General features: G+C 43.7%; 1 protein-coding gene across 1 annotated transcript in view; it reads right to left on the bottom strand.

Moving 5' to 3' along the window:
- LOC118378790 (glutamate receptor ionotropic, NMDA 3A-like) overlaps nt 1-18252 on the bottom strand; it is a 115588-nt gene that overhangs the window by 52561 nt on the left and 44775 nt on the right. Inside the window, exons 5-6 of the mRNA XM_052526013.1 lie at nt 14052-14197; nt 3790-3905 (exon numbers count right to left, since the gene is read on the bottom strand). Coding sequence (XP_052381973.1) covers nt 3790-3905; nt 14052-14197 — 262 coding nt within the window. The remainder of the gene's footprint in view (nt 1-3789; nt 3906-14051; nt 14198-18252) is intronic.

The raw sequence follows: 18252 nt of genomic DNA, 5'->3' as shown, positions 1-18252 counted from the left end.
TTGTCTTATCCTTTCTACCAGTGGTTCTATATTATAATGTCTTGTCTTATCCTTTCTACCAGTGGTTCTATATTATAATGTCTATATTATAATGTCTTGTCTTATCCTTTCTACCAGTGGTTCTATATTATAATGTCTTGTCTTATCCTTTCTACCAGTGGTTCTATATTATAATGTCTTGTCTTATCCTTTCTACCAGTGGTTCTATATTATAATGTCTTGTCTTATCCTTTCTACCAGTGGTTCTATATTATAATGTCTTGTCTTATCCTTTCTACCAGTGGTTCTATATTATAATGTCTTGTCTTATCCTTTCTACCAGTGGTTCTATATTATAATGTCTTGTCTTATCCTTTCTACCAGTGGTTCTATATTATAATGTCTTGTCTTATCCTTTCTACCAGTGGTTCTATATTATAATGTCTTGTCTTATCCTTTCTACCAGTGGTTCTATATTATAATGTCTTGTCTTATCCTTTCTACCAGTGGTTCTATATTATAATGTCTTGTCTTATCCTTTCTACCAGTGGTTCTATATTATAATGTCTTGTCTTATCCTTTCTACCAGTGGTTCTATATATGTCTATATTATAATGTCTTGTCTTATCCTTTCTACCAGTGGTTCTATATTATAATGTCTTGTCTTATCCTTTCTACCAGTGGTTCTATATTATAATGTCTTGTCTTATCCTTTATACCAGTGGTTCTATATTATAATGTCTTGTCTTATCCTTTCTACCAGTGGTTCTATATTATAATGTCTTGTCTTATCCTTTCTACCAGTGGTTCTATATTATAATGTCTTGTCTTATCCTTTCTACCAGTGGTTCTATATTATAATGTCTTATCTTATCCTTTCTACCAGTGGTTCTATATATTATAATGTCTTGTCTTATCCTTTCTACCAGTGGTTCTATATTATAATGTCTTGTCTTATCCTTTATACCAGTGGTTCTATATTATAATGTCTTGTCTTATCCTTTCTACCAGTGGTTCTATATTATAATGTCTTGTCTTATCCTTTCTACCAGTGGTTCTATATTATAATGTCTTGTCTTATCCTTTCTACCAGTGGTTCTATATTATAATGTCTTGTCTTATCCTTTCTACCAGTGGTTCTATATTATAATGTCTTGTCTTATCCTTTCTACCAGTGGTTTTATATTATAATGTCTATATTATAATGTCTATATTATAATGTCTTGTCTTATCCTTTCTACCAGTGGTTCTATATTATAATGTCTTGTCTTATCCTTTCTACCAGTGGTTCTATATTATAATGTCTATATTATAATGTCTATATTATAATGTCTTGTCTTATCCTTTCTACCAGTGGTTCTATATTATAATGTCTTGTCTTATCCTTTCTACCAGTGGTTCTATATTATAATGTCTTGTCTTATCCTTTCTACCAGTGGTTCTATATTATAATGTCTTGTCTTATCCTTTCTACCAGTGGTTCTATATTATAATGTCTTGTCTTATCCTTTCTACCAGTGGTTCTATATTATAATGTCTTGTCTTATCCTTTCTACCAGTGGTTCTATATTATAATGTCTTGTCTTATCCTTTCTACCAGTGGTTCTATATTATAATGTCTTGTCTTATCCTTTATACCAGTGGTTCTATATTATAATGTCTTGTCTTATCCTTTCTACCAGTGGTTCTATATTATAATGTCTTGTCTTATCCTTTCTACCAGTGGTTCTATATTATAATGTCTTGTCTTATCCTTTCTACCAGTGGTTCTATATTATAATGAATTGTCTTATCCTTTCTACCAGTGGTTCTATATTATAATGTCTTGTCTTATCCTTTCTACCAGTGGTTCTATATTATAATGTCTTGTCTTATCCTTTCTACCAGTGGTTTTATATTATAATGTCTTGTCTCATCCTTTCTGCCAGTGGTTCTATATTATAATGTCTTGTCTTGTCCTTTATACCAGTGGTTCTATATTATAATGTCTATATTATAATGTTGTATCCTTTTTACCAGTGGTTCTATATTATAATGTCTTGTCTTATCCTTTATACCAGTGGTTCTATATTATAATGTATTGTCTTGTCCTTTCTACCAGTGGTTCTATATTATAATGTCTTGTCTTATCCTTTATACCAGTGGTTCTATATTATAATGTCTTGTCTTATCCTTTCTACCAGTGGTTCTATATTATAATGTCTTGTCTTATCCTTTCTACCAGTGGTTCTATATTATAATGTCTTGTCTTATCCTTTCTACCAGTGGTTCTATATTATAATGTCTTGTCTTATCCTTTCTACCAGTGGTTCTATATTATAATGTCTTGTCTTATCTTTCTACCAGTGGTTCTATATTATAATGTCTTGTCTTATCCTTTCTACCAGTGGTTCTATATTATAATGTCTATATTACAATGTCTTGTCTTATCCTTTCTACCAGTGGTTCTATATTATAATGTCTTGTCTTATCCTTTCTACCAGTGGTTCTATATTATAATGTCTTATTACAATGTCTTGTCTTATCCTTTCTACCAGTGGTTCTATATTATAATGTCTTGTCTTATCCTTTCTACCAGTGGTTCTATATTATAATGTCTTGTCTTATCCTTTCTACCAGTGGTTCTATATTATAATGTCTTGTCTTATCCTTTCTACCAGTGGTTCTATATTATAATGTCTTGTCTTATCCTTTATACCAGTGGTTCTATATTATAATGTCTTGTCTTATCCTTTCTACCAGTGGTTCTATATTATAATGTCTTGTCTTATCCTTTCTACCAGTGGTTCTATATTATAATGTCTTGTCTTATCCTTTCTACCAGTGGTTCTATATTATAATGTCTTGTCTTATCCTTTCTACCAGTGGTTCTATATTATAATGTCTTGTCTTATCCTTTCTACCAGTGGTTCTATATTATAATGTCTTGTCTTATCCTTTCTACCAGTGGTTCTATATTATAATGTCTTGTCTTATCCTTTCTCCAGTGGTTCTATACTATAATGTCTTAGTCCTTTCTACCAGGTTCTATATTATAATGTCTTGTCTTATCCTTTCTACCAGTGGTTCTATATTATAATGTCTTGTCTTATCCTTTCTACCAGTGGTTCTATATTATAATGTCTTGTCTTATCCTTTCTACCAGTGGTTCTATATTATAATGTCTTGTCTTATCCTTTCTACCAGTGGTTCTATATTATAATGTCTTGTCTTATCCTTTCTACCAGTGGTTCTATATTATAATGTCTTATCCTTTCTACCAGTGGTTCTATATTATAATGTCTTATCTTATCCTTTCTACCAGTGGTTCTTTTATAATGTCTAGTGGTTCTATATTATAATGTCTTGTCTTATCCTTGGTTCTATATTATAATGTGGTTGGTTCTATATTATAATGTCTTGTCTTATCCTTTCTACCAGTGGTTCTATATTATAATGTCTTGTCTTATATTGTAATGTTTATATTATAATGTCTTTCTACCAGTGGTTCTATATTATAATGTCTTGTCTTATCCTTTCTACCAGTGGTTCTATATTGTAATGTCTATATTATAATGTCTTGTCTTAACCTTTCTACCAGTGGTTCTATATTATAATGTCTTGTCTTATCCTTTCTACCAGTGGTTCTATATTATAATGTCTTGTCTATCCTTTATACCAGTGGTTCTATATTATAATGTCTTGTCTTATCCTTTATACCAGTAGTTCTGTAGCTAGCACAAAAGGGAGAGGGGACAAAGGGCATACCTGTCTTGTTCCTCTTCATTATGGATACATAATTAACACCTTATTTCATGTCAATCTACTTGCCTTCAATTGCAAATGGTTTCCCCACAGTGAGTGTCTTGCATTCTGCATCTATAGACACCTCGTGGTCTAGTAAGGCCTTGTCCATGATGAAAGCATCCAGTTGCTGTGGATCATGCCTGAAAAGACACACAATTTGCTACTGTGCTACTGAATACACACATCACGACAAGAGTCAACACAACATGGCAGCAACACATGACTACAGAGCATGGCAGCAACACAGCATAGCAGCAACAAAACATGACAACACAGCATGGCAACAACACATGACAACACAGCATGGCAGCAACACAACATGACAACACAGCATGGCGGCAACACAACAACACAGCATGGCAGCAACACAACAACACAGCAACACAGCATGGCAGCAAAACATGACAACTCAGCATGGCAGCAACACAACATGACAACACAGCATGGCAGCAACACAACATGGCAGCAACAAAACATGACAGCAACAAAACATGACAACACAGCATGGCAGCAACACAGCATGGCAGCAACACATGACAACACAGCATGGCAACAACAACACATGACAACACAGCATGGCAGCAACACATGAAAACACAACATGCTAACAGAACAACATGGTAGCAGCGCAACATGGTAACAGAACAACATGGCAGCAACACAACATGGCAGCAACAAAACATGACAGCAACAAAACATGACAACACAGCATGGCAGCAACAACACATGACAACACAGCATGGCAGCAACACAGCATGGCAGCAACACATGACAACACAGCATGGCAACAACAACACATGACAACACAGCATGGCAGCAACACAGCATGGCAGCAACACATGACAACACAGCATGGCAACAACAAAACATGACAACACAGCATGGCAGCAACACAGCATAGCAGCAACACAACATGACAACACAGCATGGCAACAACACATGACAACACAGCATGGCAGCAACACAGCATAGCAGCAACACAACATGACAACACAGCATGGCAACAACAAATGACAACACAGCATGGCAGCAACACAGCATAGCAGCAACACAACATGACAACACAGCATGGCAGCAACATAACATGACAACACAGCATGGCAACAACAAATGACAACACAGCATGGCAGGAACACATGACAACACAGCATGGCAACAACAAATGACAGCACAGCATGGCAGCAACACAGCATAGCAGCAACACAACATGACAACACAGCATGGCAGCAACAACACATGACAACACAGCATGGCAGCAACACAACATGACAACACAGCATGGCAGCAACAAAACATAACAACACATCATGGCAGCAACAAAACATAACAACACAGCATGGCAGCCACACAGCATGGCAGCAACACAACAACACAACACATCATGGCAGCAACACAACAACACAACACATCATGGCAGCAACACAACACAGCAACACAACAACACAGCATGGCAGCAACAAAACATAACAACACAGCATGGCAACAACACAGCATGGCAACAACACAACAACACAGCATGGCAGCAACACAACAACACAGCAACACAACAACACAGCATGGCAGCAACAAAACATAACAACACAGCATGGCAACAACACAGCATGGCAACAACACATGACAACACAGCATGGCAGCAACACAACAACACAGCATGGCGGCAACACAACAACACTCTCACCACTGGTGTCCCCCAGGGCTCTGTTCTAGGCCCTCTCCTATTCTCGCTATACATCAAGTCACTTGGCTCTGTCATAACCTCACATGGTCTCTCCTATCATTGCTATGCAGACGACACACAATTAATCTTCTCCTTTACCCCTTCTGATGACCAGGTGGCAGACATATCAGTGTGGATGACGGATCACCACCTCAAGCTGAACCTCGGCAAGACGGAGCTGCTCTTCCTCCCGGGGAAGGACTGCCCGTTCCATGATCTCGCCATCACGGTTGACAACTCCATTGTGTCCTCCTCCCAGAGCGCTAAGAACCTTGGCGTGATCCTGGACAACACCCTGTCGTTCTCAACTAAAATCAAGGCGGTGGCCCGTTCCTGTAGGTTCATGCTCTACAACATCCGCAGAGTACGACCCTGCCTCACACAGGAAGCGGCGCAGGTCCTAATCCAGGCACTTGTCATCTCCCGTCTGGATTACTGCAACTCGCTGTTGGCTGGGCTCCCTGCCTGTGCCATTAAACCACTACAACTCATCCAGAACGCCGCAGCCCGTCTGGTGTTCAACCTTCCCAAGTTCTCTCACGTCACCCCGCTCCTCCGCTCTCTCCACTGGCTTCCAGTTGAAGCTCGCATCCGCTACAAGACCATGGTGCTTGCCTACGGAGCTGTGAGGGGAACGGCACCTCAGTACCTCCAGGCTCTGATCAGGCCCTACACCCAAACAAGGGCACTGCGTTCATCCACCTCTGGCCTGCTCGCCTCCCTACCACTGAGGAAGTACAGTTCCCGCTCAGCCCAGTCAAAACTTTTCGCTGCTCTGGCCCCCCAATGGTGGAACAAACTCCCTCACGACGCCAGGACAGCGGAGTCAATCACCACCTTCCGGAGACACCTGAAACCCCACCTCTTTAAGGAATACCTAGGATAGGATAAGTAATCCTTCTCACTCCCCCCTAAAATATTTAGATGCACTATTGTAAAGTGGCTGTTCCACTGGATGTCATAAGGTGAATGCACCAATTTGTAAGTCGCTCTGGATAAGAGCGTCTGCTAAATGACTTAAATGTAATGTAAATGTAACACAGCATGGCAGCAACACAGCATGGCAGCAACACAGCATGGCAGCAACAAAACATGACAACACAGCATGGCAACAACAGAGCATGGCAGCAACACAGCATGGCAGCAACACAGCATGGCAGCAACACAGCATGGCAGCAACAGAGCATGGCAGCAACACAGCATGGCAGCAACACAGCATGGCAGCAACACAGCATGGTAGCAACACAGCATGGCAGCAACAGAGCATGGCAGCAACACAGCATGGCAGCAACACAGCATGGCAACAACAGAGCATGGCAGCAACACAGCATGGCAGCAACACAGCATGGCAGCAACAAAACATAACAACACAGCATGGCAACAACACAGCATGGCAGCAACAAAATATAGCAACACAGCATGGGAACAACACAGCATGGCAGCAACACATGACAACACAGCATGGCAACAACAGAGCATGGCAGCAACACAGCATGGCAGCAACAAAATATAGCAACACAGCATGGGAACAACAGAGCATGGCAGCAACACAGCATGGCAGCAACAAAACATAACAACACAGCATGGCAACAACACAGCATGGCAGCAACAAAATATAGCAACACAGCATGGGAACAACACAGCATGGCAGCAACACATGACAACACAGCATGGCAGCAACAAGACATGACAACACAGCATGGCAACAACACATGACAACACAGCATGGCAGCAACACAGCATAGCAGCAACACAACATGACAACACAACATGACAACACAACATGACAACACAGCATGGCAGCAACAAAACATAACAACACAGCATGGCAGCAACACAACATGACAACACAGCATGGCAACAACAGAGCATGGCAGCAACACAGCATGGCAGCAACACAGCATGGCAGCAACACAGCATGGCAGCAACAGAGCATGGCAGCAACACAGCATGGCAGCAACACAGCATGGCAACAACAGAGCATGGCAGCAACACAGCATGGCAGCAACACAGCATGGCAGCAACACAGCATGACAGCAACAGAGCATGGCAACAACAGAGCATGGCAGCAACACAGCATGGCAGCAAAACAGCATGGCAGCAACAAAACATAACAACACAGCATGGCAACAACACAGCATGGCAGCAACAAAACATAACAACACAGCATGGCAACAACACAGCATGGCAGCAACAAAATATAGCAACACAGCATGGGAACAACACAGCATGGCAGCAACACATGACAACACAGCATGGCAACAACACATGACAACACAGCATGGCAACAACAGAGCATGGCAACAACAGAGCATGGCAGCAACAAAACATAACAACACAGCATGGCAGCAACACAACATGACAACACAGCATGGCAACAACAGAGCATGGCAGCAACACAGCATGGCAGCAACACAGCATGGCAGCAACAGAGCATGGCAGCAACACAGCATGGCAGCAACACAGCATGGCAGCAACAGAGCATGGCAACAACAGAGCATGGCAGCAACACAGCATGGCAGCAACACAGCATGGCAGCAACACAGCATGGCAGCAACAGAGCATGGCAACAACAGAGCATGGCAGCAACACAGCATGGCAGCAACACAGCATGGCAGCAACAAAACATAACACAGCATGGCAACAACACAGCATGGCAGCAACAAAACATAACAACACAGCATGGCAACAACACAGCATGGCAGCAACAAAATATAGCAACACAGCATGGGAACAACACAGCATGGCAGCAACACATGACAACACAGCATGGCAACAACACATGACAACACAGCATGGCAACAACAGAGCATGGCAACAACAGAGCATGGCAGCAACAAAACATAACAACAGAGCATGGCAGCAACACAGCATGGCAGCAACACAGCATGGCAGCAACAAAACATAACAACACAGCATGGCAACAACACAGCATGGCAGCAACAAAATATAGCAACACAGCATGGAAACAACACAGCATGGCAGCAACACATGACAACACAGCATGGCAACAACAGAGCATGGCAGCAACACAGCATGGCAGCAACAAAATATAGCAACACAGCATGGGAACAACAGAGCATGGCAGCAACACAGCATGGCAGCAACAAAACATAACAACACAGCATGGCAACAACAGAGCATGGCAGCAACACATGACAACACAGCATGGCAGCAACAAGACATGACAACACAGCATGGCAACAACACATGACAACACAGCATGGCAGCAACACAGCATAGCAGCAACACAGCATGGCAGCAACACAGCATAGCAGCAACACAGCATGGCAGCAACACAGCATGGCAGCAACACAGCATGGCAGCAACAAAACATGACAACACAGCATGGCAGCAACAAGACATGACAACACAGCATGGCAACAACACATGACAACACAGCATGGCAGCAACACAGCATAGCAGCAACACAGCATGGCAGCAACACAGCATGGCAGCAACACAGCATGGCAGCAACAAAACATAACAACACAGCATGGCAACAACACAGCATGGCAGCAACAAAATATAGCAACACAGCATGGGAACAACACAGCATGGCAGCAACACATGACAACACAGCATGGCAGCAACAAGACATGACAACACAGCATGGCAACAACACATGACAACACAGCATGGCAGCAACACAGCATAGCAGCAACACAACATGACAACACAACATGACAACACAACATGACAACACAACATGACAACACAGCATGGCAGCAACAAAACATAACAACACAGCATGGCAGCAACACAACATGACAACACAGCATGGCAACAACAGAGCATGGCAGCAACACAGCATGGCAGCAACACAGCATGGCAGCAACACAGCATGGCAGCAACAGAGCATGGCAGCAACACAGCATGGCAGCAACACAGCATGGCAACAACAGAGCATGGCAGCAACACAGCATGGCAGCAACACAGCATGGCAGCAACAAAACATAACAACACAGCATGGCAACAACACAGCATGGCAGCAACAAAATATAGCAACACAGCATGGGAACAACACAGCATGGCAGCAACACATGACAACACAGCATGGCAACAACACAGCATGGCAGCAACAAAATATAGCAACACAGCATGGGAACAACACAGCATGGCAGCAACACATGACAACACAGCATGGCAGCAACACATGACAACACAGCATGGCAGCAACAAAACATAACAACACAGCATGGCAACAACACAGCATGGCAGCAACAAAATATAGCAACACAGCATGGGAACAACAGAGCATGGCAGCAACACAGCATGGCAGCAACAAAACATAACAACACAGCATGGCAACAACAGAGCATGGCAGCAACACAACATGGCAGCAACACAGCATGGCAGCAACAAAACATAACAACACAGCATGGCAGCAACACAGCATGGCAGCAACACAGCATGGCAGCAACAAAACATAACAACACAGCATGGCAACAACACAGCATGGCAGCAACAAAATATAGCAACACAGCATGGGAACAACACAGCATGGCAGCAACACATGACAACAGAGCATGGCAGCAACACAGCATGGCAGCAACAAAATATAGCAACACAGCATGGGAACAACAGAGCATGGCAGCAACACAGCATGGCAGCAACAAAACATAACAACACAGCATGGCAACAACACAGCATGGCAGCAACAAAACATAACAACACAACATGGCAGCAACACAGCATGGCAGCAACAAAACATAACAACACAGCATGGCAGCAACACAGCATGGCAGCAACACAGCATGGCAGCAACAAAACATAACAACACAGCATGGCAACAACACAGCATGGCAGCAACAAAATATAGCAACACAGCATGGGAACAACACAGCATGGCAGCAACACATGACAACAGAGCATGGCAGCAACACAGCATGGCAGCAACAAAATATAGCAACACAGCATGGGAACAACAGAGCATGGCAGCAACACAGCATGGCAGCAACAAAACATAACAACACAGCATGGCAACAACACAGCATGGCAGCAACACAGCATGGCAGCAACACAGCATGGCAGCAACAAAACATAACAACACAGCATGGCAACAACAGAGCATGGCAGCAACAAAACATAACAACACAGCATGGCAACAACACAGCATGGCAGCAACAAAATATAGCAACACAGCATGGGAACAACACAGCATGGCAGCAACACATGACAACACAGCATGGCAGCAACAAGACATGACAACACAGCATGGCAGCAACACAACATGACAACACAGCATGGCAGCAACAAAACATAACAACACAGCATGGCAGCAACACATGACAACACAGCATGGCAGCAACACATGACAACACAGAATGGCAGCAACACAACACAACAACACAGCATGGCGGCAACACATGACAACACAGAATGGCAGCAACACAACATGACAACACAGCATGGCAGCAACAACACATGACAACACAGCATGGCAGCAACACAACATGACAACACATCATGGCAGCAACACAGCATGGCAGCAACAAAACATGACAACACAGCATGGCAGCAACAAAACATGACAACACAGCATGGCAGCAACACAGCATGGCAGCAACACATGACAACACAACATGGCAGCAACAAAACATGACAACACAGCATGGCAGCAACACAACACAGCAACAGAACAACACAGCATGGCAGCCACACAGCATGGCAGCAACACAACAACACAGCAACACAACAACACAGCATGGCAGCAACACAACAACACAGCATGGCAACAACACAGCATGGCAGCAACACAACACAACAGCACAACAACACAACAACACAACAACACAGCATGGCAACAACACAACAACACAGCAACACAACAACACAGCAACACAGCATGGCAACAACACATGACAACACAGCATGGCAACAACACATGAGAACACAGCATGGCAACAACACATGACAACACAGCATGTCAACAACACATGACAACACAGCATGTCAACAACACAGCATGGCAGCAACACAACAACACAACAACACAACAACACAGCAACACAGCAACACAACAACACAGCAACACAGCAACACAACAACACAGCATGGTGGCAACACAACAACACAGCATGGCAACAACACATGACAACACAGCATGGCAACAACACATGAGAACACAGCATGGCAACAACACATGACAACACAGCATGGCAACAACACATGACAACACAGCATGTCAACAACACATGACAACACAGCATGGCAACAACACATGACAACACAGCATGGCAGCAACACATGACAACACAGCATGGCAACAACACATGACAACACAGCATGGCAACAACACATGACAACACAGCATGGCAACAACACATGACAACACAGCATGGCAACAACACATGACAACACAGCATGGTAGCAATACAACATGACAACACAGCATGGTAGCAACACAACATGACAACACAGCATGATAGCAGCACAAAACAGGGTACAAAGATTATAGGCACAAACAGCACAACGGGCAAGAAGGTAGAGACAACAATAAATCACACAAAGCAGCCACAGCTGTCAGTAAGAGTGTCCATGATTAAGTCTTACTGATGTTAGACATGCAACATTTTACATTGTTGCCATTTAGCAGACACGTATCCAGAGTGACTTATTGGAGCAATTAGGGTGAAGTGCCTTGCTCAAGGGCACAGACAGACTTTTCACCTAGGCAGCTTGGGGATTCGAATCATCTACCTTTTGGTAACTGGCCCACCACTCTTAATCGTTAGGCTGCCTGCCGTTAGCTATTTTTCAATTCTATTTTATTTTATTTTATTCTATTTTAATAACTTCCAGGCATCCACATGTTAAGCCTTTTTCATGCAGTGCATACTAATATATATATATTGCTGGCTATAGTAAAGATGTGGGAGGGCTATCTCTGGCTCGGAAAGAAACTGAGGCAAGCCGATACGGGATGCACCTCCTTATCAGAATACGTTCCAGAAGGATCTGATCAGTGGCGAGCAGGTGCAAGTCTTCAGTCATCTCCTCACCTCCCTCACACAGAGAGAAAGGTATGTACAGTACCAGTCAAAAGTTTGGACACCAACTCATTCAAGGGTTTTTCTTTATTTTTACTATTTTCTACGTTGTAGAATAATAGTGACGACATCACAACTATGAAATAACACATATGGAATCATGTAGTAACCCCAAAAATAGTGTTAAACAAATCACAATGGATGTTAGATTCTTCAAAGTAGCCAAGTGTTTGCCTTGATGACAGCTTTGCACAATCTCGATATTCTCTCAACCAGCTTCATGTGTATTTTGATTTGTTGAAGACTTTTTGGGCACTACATGATTCCATATGTATTACGTTATCGTTTTTTTTTTGGTCTTCACCATTATTCTACAACGTAGAAAAGAGTAAAAATAAAGAAAAACCCTTGAATGAGTTGGTGTCCAAACTTTCGACTGGTACTGTATATGTCACCACATCCAACCTGCCCTCAGCCCCGCCTGCCCTCAGCCCGGAGCCGTCTGCCCTCAGCCCGAGCCGTCTGCCCTCAGCCCCGAGCCGTCTGCCCTCAGCCCCGAGCCGTCTGCCCTCAGCCCCGAGCCGTCTGCCCTCAGCCCCGAGCCGTCTGCCCTCAGCCCCGAGCCGTCTGCCCTCAGCCCCGAGCCGTCTGCCCTCAGCCCCGAGCCGTCTGCCCTCAGCCCCGAGCCGTCTGCCCCTGTTCCAGTAACTCTGCTCTCCTCCAGAGAAGATGTGAGATGACTTAAGAAACAGTTTCAGATTGAGTAGCAGATATAGGAGAGGATCAAAGGCCACATAGCAAGATTCATAGCCAGCACCTCCAGTAGACCTGGGTTTCAAATACGTGTATCACTGGAGAGGATGGAGCAGAGCACAGAGCCACTAACGATGTCACTCACATACTGTCAATATATGGAGACATTCCTATTGACCTCTTATCGTCCGTGTTAAAACGAGCCCTGTGTGGCAGAGTATTATGGTGTTTTACTGCAGAACTAAACGTGTTAAATCTAGAGTATTATGGTGTTTTACTGCAGAACTAAACGTGTTAAATCTAGCCCTATGTGGCAGAGTATTATGAGTGGGACATATTCAGAACTGTTATGAAGTCTCCTGTATAAAGCCTGTATTGGTACCCATGTTAAAGCTGTGATGAGTCAGTACTGTATCATGTTGGTACCCATGTTAAATCTGTGATGAGTCAGTACTGTATCATGTTGGTACCCATGTTAAAGCTGTGATGAGTCAGTACTGTATCATGTTGGTACCCATGTTAAAGCTGTGATGAGTCAGTACTGTATCATGTTGGTACCCATGTTAAAGCTGTGATGAGTCAGTACTGTATCATGTTGGTACCCATGTTAAAGCTGTGATGAGTCAGTACTGTATCATGTTGGTACCCATGTTAAAGCTGTGATGAGTCAGTACTGTATCATCTTGGTACCCATGTTAAAGCTGTGATGAGTCAGTATTGTGTCATGTTGGTACCCATTATACAGTACTGATGAGTCAGTATTGTATCATGTTGGTACCCATGTTAAAGCTGTGATGAGTCAGTACTGTACAGTCATGACTCACTTCAGATGTTCTATTCCATCTGGGGTTGCTGGTACGTTGTACCGTCTCATGTATTCGTGCATCTCTGGAAAGCTTTTCTTCAGGTAATCCTCGGCACTGCTCTCCCGGACCGTGGCGAAGCGGAACCCCTGTGATGGGTGATGAAGCTGGAAGAACAGAACATATGGAACTGTTAGAGTGGTCTAGTACCTCCTGTAACTGTTAGTGGTCTATCACCCCCTGTAACTGTTAGTGTTCTAGTACCCCCTGTAACTGTTAGAGTGGTCTATCACCCCCTGTAACTGTTAGTGTAGTCTATCACCCCCTGTAACTGTTAGTGGTCTAGTACCTCCTGTAACTGTTAGTGGTCTATCACCCCCTGTAACTGTTAGTGGTCTATCACCCCCTGTAACTGTTAGTGGTCTATCACCCCTGTAACTGTTAGTGGTCTAGTACCTCCTGTAACTGTTAGTGGTCTAGTACCCCCTGTAACTGTTAGTGGTCTAGTACCCCCTGTAACTGTTAGTGGTCTATCACCCCCTGTAACTGTTAGTGGTCTAGTACCTCCTGTAACTGTTAGTGGTCTAGTACCCCCTGTAACTGTTAGTGGTCTAGTACCTCCTGTAACTGTTAGTGGTCTAGTACCTCCTGTAACTGTTAGTGGTCTATCACCCCCTGTAACTGTTAGTGGTCTAGTACCCCCTGTAACTGTTAGTGGTCTATCACCCCCTGTAACTGTTAGTGGTCTATCACCCCCTGTAACTGTTAGTGGTCTAGTACCTCCTGTAACTGTTAGTGGTCTAGTACCCCCTGTAACTGTTAGTGGTCTAGTACCTCCTGTAACTGTTAGTGGTCTATCACCCCCTGTAACTGTTAGTGGTCTAGTACCCCCTGTAACTGTTAGAGTGGTCTATCACCCCCTGTAACTGTTAGTGGTCTAGTACCTCCTGTAACTGTTAGTGTAGTCTATCACCCCCTGTAACTGTTAGTGGTCTAGTACCTCCTGTAACTGTTAGAGTGGTCTATCACCCCCTGTAACTGTTAGTGGTCTAGTACCTCCTGTAACTGTTAGTGGTCTAGTACCCCTGTAACTGTTAGTGGTCTAGTACCCCTGTAACTGTTAGTGTGGTCTATCACCCCTGTAACTGTTAGTGGTCTAGTACCTCCTGTAACTGTTAGTGGTCTAGTACCCCTGTAACTGTTAGTGGTCTAGTACCTCCTGTAACTGTTAGTGGTCTAGTACCCCTGTAACTGTTAGTGGTCTAGTACCCCTGTAACTGTTAGTGTGGTCTATCACCCCTTGTAACTGTTAGTGGTCTAGTACCTCCTGTAACTGTTAGTGGTCTATCACCCCTGTAACTGTTAGTGGTCTATCACCCCCTGTAACTGTTAGTGGTCTAGTACCCCTGTAACTGTTAGTGGTCTAGTACCTCCTGTAACTGTTAGTGGTCTAGTACCTCCTGTAACTGTTAGTGGTCTATCACCCCCTGTAACTGTTAGTGGTCTATCACCCCTGTAACTGTTAGTGGTCTAGTACCCCTGTAACTGTTAGTGGTCTAGTACCCCTGTAACTGTTAGTGGTCTAGTACCTCCTGTAACTGTTAGTGATCTATCACCCCTGTAACTGTTAGTGGTCTATCACCCCCTGTAAATGTTAGTGGTCTAGTACCCCTGTAACTGTTAGTGGTCTAGTACCTCCTATAACTCTTAGTCTAGTCTATCACCTCCTGTAACTGTTAGTGGTCTAGTACCTCCTGTAACTGTTAGTGGTCTAGTACCCCCTGTAACTGTTGGTGGTCTAGTACCCCTGTAACTGTTAATGGTCTATCACCCCTGTAACTGTTAGTGGTCTATCACCCCCTGTAACTGTTAGTGGTCTAGTACCTCCTGTAACTGTTAGTGGTCAATACCCCTGTAACTGTTAGTGGTCTAGTACCTCCTGTAACTGTTAGTGGTCTAGTACCTCCTATAACTGTTAGTGTAGTCTATCACCTTCTGTAACTGTTAGTGGTCTAGTACCTCCTGTAACTGTTAGTGGTCTATCACCCCTGTAACTGTTAGTGGTCTAGTACCTCCTGTAACTGTTAGTGGTCTAGTACCCCTGTAACTGTTAGTGGTCTAGTACCCCCTGTAACTGTTAATGGTCTAGTACCCCCTGTAACTGTTAGTGGTCTATCACCCCTGTAACTGTTAGTGGTCTAGTACCTCCTGTAACTGTTAGTGGTCTAGTACCCCTGTAACTGTTAGTGGTCTAGTACCCCTGTAACTGTTAGTGTGGTCTATCACCCCTGTAACTGTTAGTGGTCTAGTACCTCCTGTAACTGTTAGTGGTCTATCACCCCTGTAACTGTTAGTGGTCTAGTACCTCCTGTAACTGTTAGTGGTCTAGTACCCCTGTAACTGTTAGTGGTCTATCACCCCTGTAACTGTTAGTGGTCTATCACCCCTGTAACTGTTAATGGTCTAGTACCCCTGTAACTGTTAGTGTGGTCTATCACCCCTGTAACTGTTAGTGGTCTAGTACGTCCTGTAACTGTTAGTGGTCTATCACCCCTGTAACTGTTAGTGGTCTATCACCCCTGTAACTGTTAGTGGTCTAGCACCTCCTGTAACTGTTAGTGGTCTAGTAGCTCCTGTAACTGTTAGTGTGGTCTATCACCCCTGTAACTGCTAGTGGTCTATCACCTCCTGTAACTGTTAGTGGTCTATCACCCCCTGTAACTGTTAGTGGTCTATCACCCCCTGTAACTGTTAGTGGTCTATCACCTCCTGTAACTGTTAGTGGTCTAGTAGCTCCTGTAACTGTTAGTGTGGTCTATCACCCCTGTAACTGTTAGTGGTCTATCACCCCTGTAACTGTTAGTGGTCTATCACCCCCTGTAACTGTTAGTGGTCTAGTACCTCCTGTAACTGTTAGTGGTCTAGTACCCCTGTAACTGTTAGTGGTCTAGTACCCCCTGTAACTGTTAGTGTAGTCTATCACCCCCTGTAACTGTTAGTGGTCTAGTACCTCCTGTAACTGTTAGTGGTCTAGTACCCCCTGTAACTGTTAGTGGTCTAGTACCTCCTGTAACTGTTAGTGGTCTAGTACCTCCTGTAACTGTTAGTGGTCTATCACCCCCTGTAACTGTTAGTGGTCTAGTACCTCCTGTAACTGTTAGTGGTCTATCACCTCCTGTAACTGTTAGTGGTCTATCACCCCCTGTAACTGTTAGTGGTCTAGTACCTCCTGTAACTGTTAGTGGTCTAGTACCTCCTGTAACTGTTAGTGGTCTAGTACCTCCTGTAACTGTTAGTGGTCTAGTACCTCATGTAACTGTTAGTGGTCTAGTACCTCATGTAACTGTTAGTGTAGTCTAACACCTCCTGTAACTGTTAGTGGTCTAGAACCTCCTGTAACTGTTAGTGTGGTCTATCACCCCTGTAACTGTTACTGGTCTAGTACCTCCTGTAACTGTTAGTGGTCTAGTACCCCTGTAACTGTTAGTGGTCTAGTACCTCCTGTAACTGTTAGTGGTCTAGTACCCCTGTAACTGTTAGTGGTCTAGTACCCCTGTAACTGTTAGTGTGGTCTATCACCCCTGTAACTGTTAGTGGTCTAGTACCTCCTGTAACTGTTAGTGGTCTAGTACCCCTGTAACTGTTAGTGGTCTAGTACCTCCTGTAACTGTTAGTGGTCTAGTACCCCTGTAACTGTTAGTGGTCTAGTACCCCTGTAACTGTTAGTGTGGTCTATCACCCCTTGTAACTGTTAGTGGTCTAGTACCTCCTGTAACTGTTAGTGGTCTATCACCCCTGTAACTGTTAGTGGTCTATCACCCCTGTAACTGTTAGTGGTCTAGTACCCCTGTAACTGTTAGTGGTCTAGTACCTCCTGTAACTGTTAGTGGTCTAGTACCTCCTGTAACTGTTAGTGGTCTATCACCCCTGTAACTGTTAGTGGTCTATCACCCCTGTAACTGTTAGTGGTCTAGTACCCCTGTAACTGTTAGTGGTCTAGTACCCCTGTAACTGTTAGTGGTCTAGTACCTCCTGTAACTGTTAGTGATCTATCACCCCCTGTAACTGTTAGTGGTCTATCACCCCTGTAAATGTTAGTGGTCTAGTACCCCTGTAACTGTTAGTGGTCTAGTACCTCCTATAACTCTTAGTGTAGTCTATCACCTCCTGTAACTGTTAGTGGTCTAGTACCTCCTGTAACTGTTAGTGGTCTAGTACCCCC

The sequence above is a fragment of the Oncorhynchus keta genome, chromosome 9, assembly GCF_023373465.1.
Source record: "Oncorhynchus keta strain PuntledgeMale-10-30-2019 chromosome 9, Oket_V2, whole genome shotgun sequence".
Taxonomy (NCBI): Eukaryota; Metazoa; Chordata; class Actinopteri; order Salmoniformes; family Salmonidae; genus Oncorhynchus; species Oncorhynchus keta.
This window is presented reverse-complemented; position numbering and strand designations above follow the sequence as displayed.